The 14,855-nt window shown below is 49.3% G+C and overlaps 1 protein-coding gene across 3 annotated transcripts in view; it reads right to left on the reverse strand.

Annotated features, from left to right (window-relative positions):
• The window catches only part of CTPS1 (CTP synthase 1), a 32,069-nt gene extending 19,220 nt beyond the window's left edge, over nt 1-12,849 (reverse strand). For 2 of the 3 annotated variants that reach the window (XM_047726662.1, XM_047726661.1), the window contains exons 1-6: nt 12,707-12,849; nt 7,889-8,067; nt 6,865-7,035; nt 4,132-4,232; nt 3,307-3,423; nt 641-724 (exon numbers count right to left, since the gene is read on the reverse strand). In XM_047726662.1, the coding sequence (XP_047582618.1) occupies nt 641-724; nt 3,307-3,423; nt 4,132-4,232; nt 6,865-7,035; nt 7,889-8,067; nt 12,707-12,801 (747 nt within the window). In that variant the 5' untranslated portion in view covers nt 12,802-12,849. Of the gene's footprint in view, nt 1-640; nt 725-3,306; nt 3,424-4,131; nt 4,233-6,864; nt 7,036-7,888; nt 8,068-12,585 lie in introns of all 3 variants that reach the window. The other variant, XM_047726663.1, reaches the window with a different exon arrangement.
• Between the last annotated feature and the right edge of the window lie 2,006 nt (nt 12,850-14,855).

The following is a 14,855-nucleotide window of genomic DNA, read 5'->3' on the forward strand; positions in this document are numbered from 1 at the left end:
AAAGTCCCACACTCTGGAGAAACAGGAGATGGGAGGCAGTGCAGATGAACATGCCGATGGTGAACTTCGGGAACCCAGTGGGTTTTCCTCAGGTGGAGTCTTGGGTAAGAGGGAGGGGACACTGAATGACGGGCGCAGAGGAGAGACAAGGCACAACCTCACACAGGCCCGTGAGGAAATCTTTGTAAAAGGCAACCCCCGCTCAAAGCACTCACCCTGTTTCCCCACCAGCATCGAAAAGCAAGCCAACAAAGCAAAGGTCTTATCTGCTGCGGAGCTGAGATTTTCTTTCTTTTTTTTTTTAACTGAACTACAGCTGACAGGCGATGTTACATGGGTTTCAGGAGCACAACGTAGCGACGGGACTCTATGCCCTACGCTGTGCTCACCACGAGAGCAGCCGTCCGCGCCTCTCACCTCCGGGGCCTTATTCTCTTCCTGACCCGAAGTCTGCGGCTCCCATTCTGTACCCCCCACCCCCTCCCCTTGGGCAACCACCAGTTTGTTTTCTCTCTTTGTGGATCTGTTTCCGCTTTTTGTCTTTCCGATTCCATATAAGTGGAGTCCCATGGTATGTGGAGGAGAGATTTTAATTAGATATCCAAGATCGCACTGAAACCAGGGAATCATAAAACCTTACCAGATCTGGAGAAAGTCCGAGGCCTCTGAGCTCCCGAACGCTATTCTGGGTGGGCTTAGTCTTCTGTTCCCCTGTTGAACTTGGCTATTTTACAAAAGGGGAAAAAAAGTTCATTTCTCTAGGATAAAGAATTTTCAGGCATGACTTTTCTCTGAATCCCTTGTATGGATTAGTGTCTAATTTAGTTTTTATTTTTGTCAAAGGCCCATGTGTATGTATTTTCCACAGGGTCTGTCCTAACAGCGGTATCGGCACCCAGACTCCTCCCCTTCCCCAAACCCCAGGGGCAGCCACTCTCCCATGATCCTTCTGGTACAATTCATGCTGCTTCTTGACATGTGGCCTGAGACATTTCCTACTGATTCCCCCGTTAGACGGTGGGAACTATAGTTAGAAAGCTACGACACATGCTCCTGTCCTGTGCCTACAGCCCATCTCATGATACCCCTCGACAGTTGTGTGTGTTTGAGTACTTAAATCCTGCCATCATAAACCATGGGGGCGCCTGGGTGGCTCAGTGGGTTAAGCCTCTGCCTTCAGCTCAGGTCATGATCTCAGGGTCCTGGGATCAAGCCCTACATCGGGCTCTCTGCTCAGCGGGGAGCCTGCTTCCTCCTCTCTCTCTCTCTGCCTCTCTGCCTACTTGTGACCTCTCCCTCTGTCGAATAAATAAATAAAAATTAAAAAAAAAAATAAATAAACCATGCACCACACTTTTCCTTTCTGTCCAAATTTGGTTTGTTTTCCTTGGTGGGTGTTTGTTTTGTTTTCTTGGCATGCTGAGTTTCCTAAGTACTAAATTAACCCTATCTCCCTCTCACACTTCACAGATTTGCTGGGTACAGTATTCTAGGCTGGAAAGCATTTTTCCCTGACCACTTGTAAAGAAACAGCTTCCCTGTCTTCTAGCTTCTAGTATTGCTACTAAGAAAATGTAACACCTTACAAATTCTTGGTTTTTCTCTTTACAGCCTTTTAGAGTGTCTGCCCCATAATTGGGAAATTTCAGTGATGTGCCTTGTTGGGGGTCATGTCCCATTCAGTATGCTGAGCATTTGGTGGGTCCTTTCAATCTAGAAGCTAATGTCCTGAAATCTCCTTGAATTATTTAGATCAAAGGATCAGAAAACTTTTCCTGTAACTGGCCAGGTAATAAGTACTTTAGGTTTTATGGGCCATACAGTCTGTCACAAGGACTCGAACTCTGCTGTTTCCCTACAGAAGCCTCCACAGACAACACATACAGAGGTGAGCACAGCTGTATTTCCAAAAGAGCTTTCCCGGCGAAAACGGGGTACACTGACTTGGCCTATGGGCATAGTTTGTTGATCCCTGGTTCTGATGACACATCCCTCGCCATTTCTCTATTATTTTCTGGAAACCCTAACCCTGTCCTCTCCTTCTCTTACCCCTGCTCTCCTATTTCCTCTCTCTTGATCTTCTTATGTATTTCCTGCAATAGTTCCTCTACCTTCTTTCTCTCAAGTTTTTCATTCCTGCTATCCCATTTTTAATGGAAATTAATATCCCATTTTTAAAATTTTCTGTTCTCTGAATGCCCCTTCCTTAGGGTATCCAATTCTTGTTTCACAGATGCAGCTGATCTCCCCTTTGACTCTCTGAGGACACAAGTGACAGGCTGTTCTAGTTCTGAAGTTTCCTGCTTCCTCTAGATCCCAAACTTCTTCTAAGTTCCCCTACGTCCCGCTGTTTTGATTTCCTGCACATCTAGGTGCTTTCTCCAAATGTCTGGTGATCTCTGGCCATGGGCTGACATTTCAAAGCCAACTGGAAGTTCTGAGTGAATAGGGTGGGCCTGTTCCCCTGTTCCCCACTGTTTCACTGGGGAGCCGCTGAGGGTAGTGTGTTTTCTCCTGGGCTGGTCATACACCCCATCGTGAACCTCACATGCACAGTTCAAGCCTGGCTGTGGTGATTCTGGGAACTGAGTGGCAGAAGAAGGCAGGGTGTCCCAACAGCATCCAAGTGCACTTACCCCCATGGTTTTACTTCCGTATTACTGCTCTGAACTACTGCTACTATCTGCTCATCTAGAATCTCTCTCTGGAGAAAAAGCTTCAGCCTTCTGCCAAGGTGGGAAAGGGACTGGCACCCAAAAGTGCACACATTAGGGAAGGAGATGATGGGTTCTAGCTGCTTCTCAAATGGCAGTTACCATGAGGTGCCCCCAGCTGTCAATGCATCTGGTGCAGCCCCTTCCTGAGCCTCTAAAGAGGATTGTGTAGGGCAAACACCGCTGCTTCTCCATCGGCCCTGCTGCAGGCTCAACGAGTCTGCTCTCTCACTTCCTACACGGCACCTGCTTTCTGGCTTCCTATGTTTCGTTCCCATTGACCCTTTCACATTACCTATGTGACTGTTTCTCTTTAAAAAAAAAAAAAAGCCCATTACTCTAATTGTAGCAGGGTTTCACCATGTAGTAGAGACAAATGGACATTTTCAATCCATCGTCTTCAAATGCACCTTCCCTGGCTAGCTTCTAAATGTTTTCTAACTGATCTTTTCAAATAGTACAATTATAATCATTTTAAATTCACAAAGATCTTTATTCCCTGCACCTCACATATCTAAAACACATAAGGGATGAAAACCATCCTCTTCTCTTTCTTCTCCATCCCCCACAAAGTAAAACTTGAGTGCCTTACCTGAGGAACAAGACTGACATGAATATTACAAAAGTTCTCTCTCTTGACCTTGAACTGGAACTGACGGAAGGCCTCAATAAAGGGCATGCTTTCTATATCTCCCACTGTTCCACCGAGCTATAAGAACAAGGTTATTATAGAAGTCAAGCACTAAATTCTCCTCTTGTGGTTTAGTTTTCTAACAACCACACCTCATCATCTCAGCCCGGTGACCAGAAACAGCTCTCTGAGCCCAGCTAATGTCCCTTAGCAGTAACCGACATTCCCTTATGCTGCCAAGTTACTTTTCTAGACTGGCTCTCCATTCCCCCAAGGTTATAGATCTGGCCAAGAAAAAGATCAGGTGAAAGATACACTAGAAATTGTATTTGTAATGTTAGGAAGCAAAGAAACCTAAATCTTATCTACTTAGTTAGCCATAAATAACTTTTGTATGAAAAAGTATCAGTTATAAAGAAACTGCTAGAATTTCTGAGTCCCCTATTTCTGCAGGAACACAGATCCAGCAGCTAGGACCAGCAGAACATGAACGTTCCTACCAGAGGAGAACGGACGGTCAGCGACGTTCTCAAGGGACAGAGAACGTGTCCTGCCACCATTACTGGCACAGTCCACGGTGAGTGAATATACACAGGCTGAAGAGGAGAATCGCTCACACGGAGGACTGCTTTGGATGGTGTGGGTGTTCCCATGACCGGTACTGTCCCCAGACCTGCCCCACCATGGGGAGGAAGCTTGGGCCTCACGGGGCATGGTCTTATCAGGTGCTGCTGGCTAAGTAAGGAGGTAAGTGTGTACTCTCTGTTAGAAAAGACTCGTACGAACCTCAATAACACACACTTGAGGTTCCAGGCCATCTTCATCCACAGGTATCAGCGCCTGTCTCATGACCCACTCCTGGATTGCGTCTGTGATGTGAGGGACAACTGGAAAAGAGAAAAGAAATACATACCTTACCCTTTTCTGTCAGCCCTGCTGGAGGCAGACATGCTTACTATGACAATTAAGTGCTGTAGTCTTTGCCTGGAGTAGTGATGGGGTCATAAATATATTGTTGAGATCACTCCTTTTTAAATTTATTTATTTATTTGAGAGAGGCAGGGAGAAAGAGAGCAAGAGTGAGAGAGCACGTGGGCACATGAGCAGCGGGGGGAGGAACAGAGGGAGAGGGAGAAACAGGCTCCTGGCTCAGCAGGGAGCCCGATGTGGGACTTGATCCCAGGACCCTGAGATCATGACCTGAGCTGAAGGCAGACGTTTTAACTGACTGAGCCACCCAGGTGACCCCGTTGAGACCACTCTTAAACGGCATTTAATAATCTCCGGGCTCACACTTCCTGTGGCCTCCCCTCCAGGTTTCCAGGTTTTGGCTGGACGCACACAAGGGTAAGGCCAAGAGTGTGTCCGGAACCCACATCAGAGCCCTTGCATCCCATACAGAGACGACCCCGGCTGCCCCCCACGCATCAGATCCCGCGGCCACCTGCACCGCTAACTGCTGAAGGCAGCCACTTCACACTGGGGGCTTTCCAGGCCCCTGTTCCAGTATGTTCCAGCTCATGAAAGGATGAACAAACCACGGGTAAGAGAGAGTACGGGAGGGCAGGGTGGTGAGGGGATAGCATCCAGGGCCAGAACGTCTGGATTCAAGCCTGAGTTCCACCACTCATCAGGTACGGATCCTTGAGTGAATTACTTAACTATTCTTAAGCTCAATTTCCCTATGCGCTCAGTGGAGATGACAGCTTCTACTGCCTCAAGCTGTGGGGATCTCCTGCGACACCACTGGGAAAATGCTAAGCAGCGAGCCTCACAGGCCAGTCCTCCAGAAAGCCAGCCACCACACCACGTGCTAAAATCCTAGTTGTAGGACTCAGGAGGCGAGCTCCTTGGGGGGGCAGGGATTACTGTTCAACTCGTTCCCAATTTAACCAGCAGTGCCTCAGGCACAAGGATATTCATTATTCCACACTTTTTAGGACCTTTTAAAAATGCAAAACAGAGCTCCCCTGCTCCCATGTTTTAAACTCTTCAATGGCTTCCCACGGCTCTGAGTAAAATCCAAACTCCGGGGCCACCGCCCAGAAGGCCCTGTGTCACCTGGCTGCAGGCTACCTCCTCCCCACTCCACGTATTGCCCTGGTCACCGTGCGCGACGCCCTCTGCTCCCTGAGGACCCAGAGGGACCACCCGCAGCCCGGGCCTCTGTGTGGCCTTGCCCCCTCCTCCACAGGCCCCCCACCGGCCTCCCAGCACAAACACCTCCTCCTGAAGACTCCCCCTAACCACCTGTCCAAACAGGCCGCCCCACGCTCTCTCCTATTTACTTCCCTCACAGCGCTCATCAGACGTCTTGCTTCAGCTGTTTGTTTGCGTGTCTCCCACACGGTAGCCTCCGTGGGGTCAGAAGACTCGCTGGTCTTGCTCATCACGTAGCCCCAGCGCCAGGGAGGGTGTGACGGCTGCTGAGTATTCGAGAAACACGGGACGGCTGAAGGCATACACAGATGACTGCACTGGAGGCCTAGACCAACAGACTGTGATCAAGTCTGATTCCTAACTGATCCCCTTCCTTTGTGTCAGGAACTCAGAGAGACTTTCTTGCCCTCCCGACAACCAAGAAAGGCAGGAAGTTATCTCCATTTGACAAAAAAGGGAACCAGATCCCAAAGAGGTTCAGTAATCTGTGTTCACAAAGCTGTAAGTGGCAGGGCTACGCTCTAAACAACCCCGTGCGTGGACAGCCCCAGAAGAGAGCTGAGTGTCGGCACGACCCGTGGCTCTCAGTTCAGCAAAATCTTAAGCCAAGAGTGGCAAGTTTCTCAAATGCATGCGGTGGGGAACCCCCAGGGCAGCAGAGAGACACAACTGAAGCTGGCTGGGGAAGGCGCAGGAGGATGGGAGCCCCACGTCTCCAGCTCCCCCAGCCCATGGGTGCCCTTGACCAGCCAGCAGGCCGCACAGGGGACATTCTCTTCCTGCTCCCATTGAAGTCAACCCCAGATGCACGACAGACACACAACACGGGGCTCGCTGCCCTGACCTGGCTGCCTTCATCAATCCACATTCATCCCTGCAGAAGGACAAGAGCCCTCTGGACTCACACCCTGCGAGGGGCCCAGGGAGCTTCAGTGCCTTTCATGGGGTCACAGGGGCTTCTCCATGCGAGCTTTTTTTTTTTTTTTTTTTTTTTTTAAAGATTTTATTTATTTATTTGACAGACAGAGATTACAAGTAGGCAGAGAGGCAGGCAGAGAGAGAGGAGGAAGCAGGCTCCCCGCCGAGCAGAGAGCCCAACGCGGGGCTCGATTCCAGGACCCTGGAATCATGACCTGAGCCAAAGGCAGAGGCTTTAACCCACTGAGCCACCCAGGTGCCCCCTTCATGCGAGCTTTTAAGCCAACAGCTGTACAGCTCTGAACTTTCGACCAAGGGCGTTTGTCAGTAACAATACCTTGACACTTTCAGGCTGAAATTGCATAGAAAGTAAATTTCTGTACTCCAAAGAAAGCAAACTGGTTAAGATTCTTTAGACTTTGAAGGCAAATCCAGTTCTACCTTGAACGGTTTTCCCCAAGTAATCGCCTTTGCGTTCCTTGTTAATGACGTACTGGTAGATCTTTCCCGTGGTCAGATTATTGTCCTTGGTGAGGCGGATGTCAAGGAAGCGCTCGTAGTTCCCCAGGTCAAGGTCGACTTCCCCACCGTCATCCAGCACAAAAACCTCACCTGTGACGAAAAGCAGACATGGTCAGGGGAAGTGGAAAACCTACGTCAGGGCAAACTTGAGTCTCAAAATGTAAACACTCGCATAGAATGAAGTCTGCGTTACCTTGATATAAAGCAGAGACATTTATTTCTAGAGAACTAAATATGACACAAAAGAAAGATAAATCACCAACCATTCTCTAAAAGGTAATAACACACTTCCAGCCTCTCCACAAGCTCAGTGTGGATCAGGAAGTACGAGAGAGCATGCAATGGAAGGAAATCATGGCCTTGGGGCACGGGGAGCTTTATAGGAGTGTCGTGTCTGCTGCCCAAAAGGAATTTTCAACAAAGCCTCCTAACTTGAGCAGAAAAAGGTTTCAGACGGGATAAAAGCATGATTTCCTTCAGAACTCACACTGGGTATTAAGGACCTGTTGGTTAGAAAAACCGAAGTCTGGGCTACCCTTTAGTCCCAAAGTTGTGAGACTCAAAGTTTCCCCCATTCCTCTGTTTCACATTCATTCCTTGAGACGTTATTCTTAGAAGTCTTGCCCAGGATGGTTCGTTCTTACCATCACAATAGGAGATGAGCTCAAAAATGGGAAAGGAGAAAAGGTCTTCTTTCCCCACCTCAGAGAGAGGTTTCTATTACAGAAACCTCTGGACTCTCATCACCACGATCACTGTCTGGATTTCTGCTCCCTCTCTGTCTAGGTGAGAAAAGCAAATTCTGCTACACTAAGGACTTTTTAGAAGGCAGGAAATACAAGTCACGTTATACAACACACACACAAGTTCCGAGGGCTCACCTGTCCTTTCACGTACTCCACAATTACTATTTTAGTAAAAGAAAGAAATGCATTGTGCTTACCATGTTCATATGGAGAGAATGTTCCTGCATCAATGTTAATGTATGGATCAATCTTAATTGAAGTTACGTGTAAACCACAGGACTTCAATATTGTGCCCACACTGCTGGCAATGATTCCTTTCCCAATTCCTGATATAACACCACCAGTAACTAGAATGTACTTCATTTTACTTTTTGACCTGGGAGGGGAAGAAGGAAAAATTACAAATAAGATAGATCTCCTCAAAGCACACATATCTGGGTTCAAAAGCTAGCTCTGCCCCTTACTACCTCTGTATCCCCCAGGAGCCTGTTTCCCTATCTGCTACACGACTCTAGAAGGCTGTTATGTGGGACCCTAACAAATACTTCTTGGGATCACTGAATGGCTTTAGTCAAACAGGAGTTGAAAAACAACTCGCTAATCAAATAATGCAGCTTTTGTTTAAAGCTCTGACAACGAACAACCTTGAGAGACAACCTAGGAAAAAATAAAACGTAAAAATTTAAAAAGAGCTCTGTTGACAGAACGCTCTGCCCCAAATGTTGGCTGACAGAACCACGGGACCCTACAGAAGCAGGTGCCTCATTATTTTCCCTGCACGGGGTTAAAAAAAAAAAAAAAAAAAAAAAAAAAAAAAAAAAAAGATTTCAATCTTAGGTGAACACCCTGATTGCCCATGAAAGAGAGAATGTCTCTGGTTAGCGTACAATGTATCACCAAGAACACACAGCTTCTCCCGGTTATGGAAGACAGAATAAAAGAACTTCAACATTTAAAAGGAGTTGTAATGAAGCCAAGAAATCCTTTAATTACAGGTCGTTGTCTCCTGTAATTAATAACAACTTACTCCTTGTCAGCAATCTCGCCCAGGTATGCCCCGAAGAGAAACTGTGTATATTGAAGGAGAATATCAGATACCAAACCAGCCTGAAGCACAGAATGGGGGCAGAACACTCAAAGAGAGGACAGATTCGATTAAATCCAGAGTAGTGCAGCTGTGGCAGGGGAGGCAGGAAGCAGATGTGGTGAGAGATAAAGGAGTGGATGGACACAGGACCAGAGGAGGGGACAGCAACAGGTTTGCCAGGGAGGACTGATCACCGGCCCCTAGCTTCAGAGGCCTAGACATATCAGCTGGTTGGTAAATCCAAACGGGACCAAAATGAAAAACACAATCTCCTTTGGCATGGTCAGGACATGTTCCTCCTCCGGGAACACTTCATGTGAAGCCAAATTATAATACAAATAAGCTAAGAAAGGAACAAGGAAACTGGGGAGTTCTGCTTCAAGCATTCCCCTGCCCTACTCCTCCCCAAGGCAGGAATGAATACACTTGGCAAAGGAAGAATGCTCAAAAGTATGTCCCCCTTGGACAGCAAGGAAGACACCAGACCATGACTTGCTCTTTCCATCCTGTTACAGCATTTCCAAGAGCACGCTCCCTGGTTTCTGCAAAACGTGTATGGGATTCCCATAAAGCCTTTTTACAGACATATAAATCAGACAAATGCTGTTAAACAGTGAGTTGGTTTAATGCCAGACCTCTAGTAGCCTTTAATAAGCTAATGCACACTGTGATCTCCCCAAATGGGAATACAGTATGCAGTTTTCCCAAACTTGTTGGACCCCAAGTCCCTAATATTGGGTAGGGAACACTACTCTTGTCACCTCACAGTCAAATGGCTCCTTAGGGACACATGAATATCAGACATGGCTACATTTTAGATGGGTTCTAATCAGGTATATCCCTGACACTACACCCGGTCTCAGCCTCAATTTTAGATGATCCTAGAAAGTCCTCAGCCTCCCCGAGTGGGTTATGGAGCAGGTTAGTTTTCCAGAAGACTCATCTCCTCCATTTGCATTTGATTTGCCCCAATATTACTCTAAGAGGGTAACAGCTCTCTTGAGGGAAGATTCCTGGAGTCTCCCACAGTGCCCGGCAGTAAAGATTCCACAGTGCCCAAAGACCAGGTGGGAGAGGCTAAAATGATTCACTCACTCACACTGATGGGCGACAACCAACCACTTTTTTTTTTAACCTGTATTTGCATTTATTTTATGCAGAATTTACTACCAGGCCATAAGTTTTTGTTTCTTCAATTTCTTCTGGGATATCTTTTTCTTCCATGCAACCTCCTTTTCTGGTTCAGGGACAATCTGCTCTTTCTCAGTAAGGACCATCTCAGTATGGCAGGGAGAGCTCAGGTGTGGGTTAATCCAACCATAAGCCCTGTGACACCACATCCTGGGGACTTTGTTCACCTGGATGTGCTCAATGATGACACTGAGGGAGGACACTACTCTGTCACTCTAAACCCTTACGTTCAGCATTACTCTCTGCATTTTTAAGCATGTGCAGTAAAAATTCAGCACTCTTCTTAGGCCACCGACCTGTGTGCAGCCCCACTGTTGGGCGTGGGCACACCTACCAATCCCACCATTGTAGTGACAGAATGGCAAATATGGCTTCTACAAAGTGACATCCTTCAGCTACCTGGTGGCTTTTTGCACAGGCACACCCTTGATGACCTGAGCAGTTTCACATGTGTTCTTACAGTAAACGTGAAGATTTGAACCTCCTGATTTGCATGATTTTGTAGGGCTTTCTGGGTCAAGTGAATAGCAAACCATTATCAGAGATCACCTCAGGCTGCTTTACAGGAAGAGCGGGGACCACAAAACGTAATCAGATCTGGGCTCATAACTCAAGCTGCTGGCAGTCCAGTTAGAGACAAAACATTTACAAATAAATGAGTAATCCAGTGATGGTGGGAAACAGGGACAACATATGAAAGGCGTACTTGGAGAAAAGAGAGCAGAAAGCTATCAATGACAAGACCAGGGTATAGATCATGGCCCAGCAAAAGGTGTGAGGAATGAAGGCAGGGAGAGGACCCAGACTGCTCCTGGTTTGTTGACCTGAGACTTGCAGTGGGTCTTCAAGAACACACTGAAAGACCTAAAGCATGGGGAAGGGAACAGAAGGGACAGGAAGGTGAAGGCCAGCCACAGAAAACAGAGGTAGGGCCAAGAAAAGAGATAGGGAGGGGCACCGGGGTGGTTCAGTGGGTTAAGCCTCTGCCTTCAGCTCGGGTCATGATCTCAGGGTCCTGGGATCGAGCCTCACATTGGGCTCTCTGCTCAGCAGGGAGCCTGCTTCCCCTCTCTCTCTCTGCCTGACTACTTGTGATCTCTCTCTCCCTGTCAAATAAATAAATCTTTAAAAAGAAAGAGAGAGATGGTGAAGACAGTAGGAAATGAGTTGGAAATGTAAGCAAGGGACCACATCATGGGGAAACTTGAGTGTCCTATTTGAACTTATTCTGAAGGCCACGGACACATCAGAAGGTTTTCAAGCACAGAAGTAACAAATTAAGACAAATCAGAGGCCCCTGGATGGCTAGGTAGGTATAGCAAGCAACTCTTAATGTCCCGGTTGTGAGTTCGAGCCCCAACTTGGGTGTAAAGATTACTTAAAAATAAAATCTTTAAAAAACAACAACAACAGGGGCACCTGGGTGGCTCAGTTGGTTAAGCAACTGCCTTCGGCTCAGGTCATGATCCTGGAGTCCTGGGATCAAGTCCCACATCGGGCTCCCTGCTCAGCAGGAAATCTGCTTCTCCCTCTGATCTCTCCCTTCCCATGCTCTCATTCTCTCTCTCTCTCAAATAAATAAATAAAAATATTTTTTTAAAAATTTTAAAAAACAACAACAAAAACAACAACAAAGAATTCTTAAAAAAAAAATAAAAAAGAAGGTGCCCAGCTGGCTCAGTCGGTGTAGCATGAGACTCTTGATCTGGGGGTTGTTGAGTTGAAGCCCCATGCTAGGTGTACAGATTACTTAAAAATAAAAAAATCTTAAAAAAAAATGCATCAGAGGAATTCAACAAAGATGGAAAGGAAAAAAAAAAAAAGCTTTTTTTGTTGTTAAAAATGTTTTGAGATCCACCTCCAGCCCTACAACTTGCGTAGTGAGACCTGTCAGGTCACTCAAGCTGCCCAAAGCCCGGGTCCTCGCATCTGTAAAATGGGATGAGAATCTCCCGCATCGCCTGTCACCAGGACTGCTGAGGATTGGACATTATAATGAGTGTGGACCTAAGTGTGCCACGCAAACGTAGTGAACTTCTATAAAACGCAGCATGCTCACTGAGGGCGGCCGGGAGGGGAGCCGGCCGGCTGTGGGGCCGGAGGGGCTGCACCCGGGGCCCGGCGGGGGGGCGGGCGAGCAGCAAGGCCCCTTCCGCCCACGGGAGTCGGGGCTCGCCGGAGGGGCCGTGGCCAGGCCGCCGAATCCATCCCCCACGCGGCGCCGCGTCTCGGACCTTGAGCCGCCTCCCAGCCAGGCCGAGGCCGTGCGCCGAGCCCAGAGGGATGACGGCCGGGGCAGTCCCCACCGAGCGGCGGCAGCCGGGGCTGCTCCGGGAGGGCTGAGCAGAGGGGCTACCGCGCCTCTACGGCCATCCCGGTCCCACGCGTCATCCCGGGCCCCCCGGCCAGCCGATCCAGGCAGCGCTGAAATGGGCATTGCCGGCCCCGGCCCCGCGGCCTTTCCCACCGCCCCACGCCCCTTGCGGCCCGGCTTCTCAGCGGCGCCCAGCCACGCGGCCCCGCGCGCGGGAGCCGGCTCCTCGCCGGCCTGGCCGCCCGCCCGCCCCACTCCCGTTAGGCACTCAGCCCATTGGTCAGGCCTGCGAGCCACCTCACCCTGATTGGTGGGAACGCTGTCTGTCAGCCAGCGGTGTGGCTGTCCCGCGCCGGGCTCAGCTGGAGCTGCCGATTCCTGCACGGGAGAACAGCTCCCCCGGGATCCCTGGAGTCAGCCTACCTGAGGCCGGCTTTCAGGCCTGCCGTCCGCCAAGGAGCTAGGGGAGTGACGCGCGCGCTGAGCCCGGGGCCGCCAGTGAACCAGCCCGGCCGCATGCGCCCGGCAGTCTTTCACGGAGGCGGGCTCCAGGCGGTGCGCACGCAGAGGTGGGGGGCGGGGCGGGCGCGCGAGCCCTCCCAGGGGCGGGGTATGAGTGCGCGGGACACAGGGCCCCGAGTGCGCAGGCGTGGGGCGGACACGTTTTCTCCTCCGGGTGGGCGGCAGTGCGGACCTGTGCCTGTGCAGCTGACGTGTTGGAGAAGGGGCAGTTCGAGACCAGGCTGTTGCGGCCTTTCTGCCTCGCAGCTTTTGTCCGCAGTCGGTGGTCCGGCTTCCTCTCCTGCAGTAGAGGCCGTTTTTGGACTCAAGCCTGGCAAATCTGTCGTCTGACTCCAGCCCCCTTCTACAGGAGGCTAGAGACATCACACCCTGTCTCTGAACCGTCGGACCTTGTGGGCACCGCGTTTGCGGCTGCTGGTGGTGCGGTCCCAGCCCATCTCTCCCGCCACGCCCTCAGGACCGAGGGACCGCGGCAGTGTCACCCCTGGCCTCTAAATGGGAAAGCCTGGAAGGATGGCTGGGCACCGACTCCTTCCTCTTCTGACTTCCTTGCCCCCGCATCTCCATCCAAAGGGGCTGCTTTGGATGGAGAAGACTCCAGAGACAGAGTTTCGTCCAGCTGACACTCACTGAGCACCCCCCGCCCGTGTGTCACACGCTATGCTGGGCTCCAGGGGACCCTATCCTGGGTGTAACGACGTTGTGGGGCAAAGTGATCAGCTAATTGCCCTTCATCGTGATTCTCTTAAGTTTTCGGGGGCTGGAGTGCCCAATGTGGGAACTGACCAAGTCTGGTGTAGATCGGGGATGCAGGCAAGAAAGTCTCCCCTGGGGGCGCCTGGGTGGCTCAGTGGATTAAGCCGCTGCCTTCGGCTCAGGTCATGATCTCAGGGTCCTGGGATCGAGCACATCGAGCACATCGAGCTCTCTGCTCAGCAGGGAGCCTGCTTCCTCCTCTCTCTCTGCCTGCCTCTCTGCCTGCTTGTGATCTCTCTCTGTCAAATAAATAAAAATAAAATCTTTAAAAAAAAAAAAAAGAAAGAAAGTCTCCCCTGGAAAAGTAGTTTAAAACTGACAACTGATGGGCGCCTGGGTGGCTCAGTGGGTTAAAGCCTCTGCCTTCAGCTCAGGTCATGATCTCAGGGTCCTGGGATTGAGGCCCGCATCGGGCTCTCTGCTCAGCGGGGAGCCTGCTTCCTCCTCTCTCTGCCTACTTGTGATCTCTCTCTCTCTCTCTCTCTGTCAAATAAATAAAATCTTAAAAAAAAAAAAACTTGACAACTGAAATTTACTGGCAAAGAAAGGGAAGGGAGAGATTGGAAGTAAGAATGAGTGAGGCAGAAAGAAAAGTCTGTGAAAGGGCTCTGAGGTCCAGAAGAGTCTAGCATAGACGAATGGGAAGGCCAGCATAGAAGAAATCATGAGATCAGGGTGGAGTGGTGGGCACGGCCATACCATGAAGAGCATTATAGACAAAATGAGAAATTTCGTTCTCCTACTGACAGTAGAAAGCCATAGAAATTTTTTTGAGGAGGGGATTTTGTTTTTCTTTTGAATAGTAAATACGTGCACATAGTTAATTTTTTTCCCTTCAAACACTACACAGGATACATTGAAAAATATCTCACCTCTCTACCCCAGTGTTCCTGTTTTCTTCCCTAAAAGCCATTTGTCACAAGCTCTTGCAGTCTTCATTGAAAGATTTAAAGGGAAGATGTGACATGATCAGGTTTGTTTTTCAGGAAAACGACTCAAACACATGGTTTCCAAGAAACCAGTTAGGAGGCTTCTGCTGTGGCCCAATGAGAGCTTCTGGCTTCTTCCAAATCTGGATCACCACTGCTCCTACCCTGCCAAGCTACCCAAGCGGCACTCAGCTCCAAATCTAAAACATGCTTGGGATGTGTTTGAAGATGTGCTATGGCCACACATTCTTTCGAGAAGCATTTGGTGTTTATCTTAGCTCTGAGACATGGTAGACACTGAGAACATACTTGCTGAAGGAATAGAGATGCTGTAGGAGACACAAGCATGAGCTAGTCAGTATTCT

Source organism: Lutra lutra, chromosome 4 (assembly GCF_902655055.1).
Source record: "Lutra lutra chromosome 4, mLutLut1.2, whole genome shotgun sequence".
Classification (NCBI taxonomy): Eukaryota; Metazoa; Chordata; class Mammalia; order Carnivora; family Mustelidae; genus Lutra; species Lutra lutra.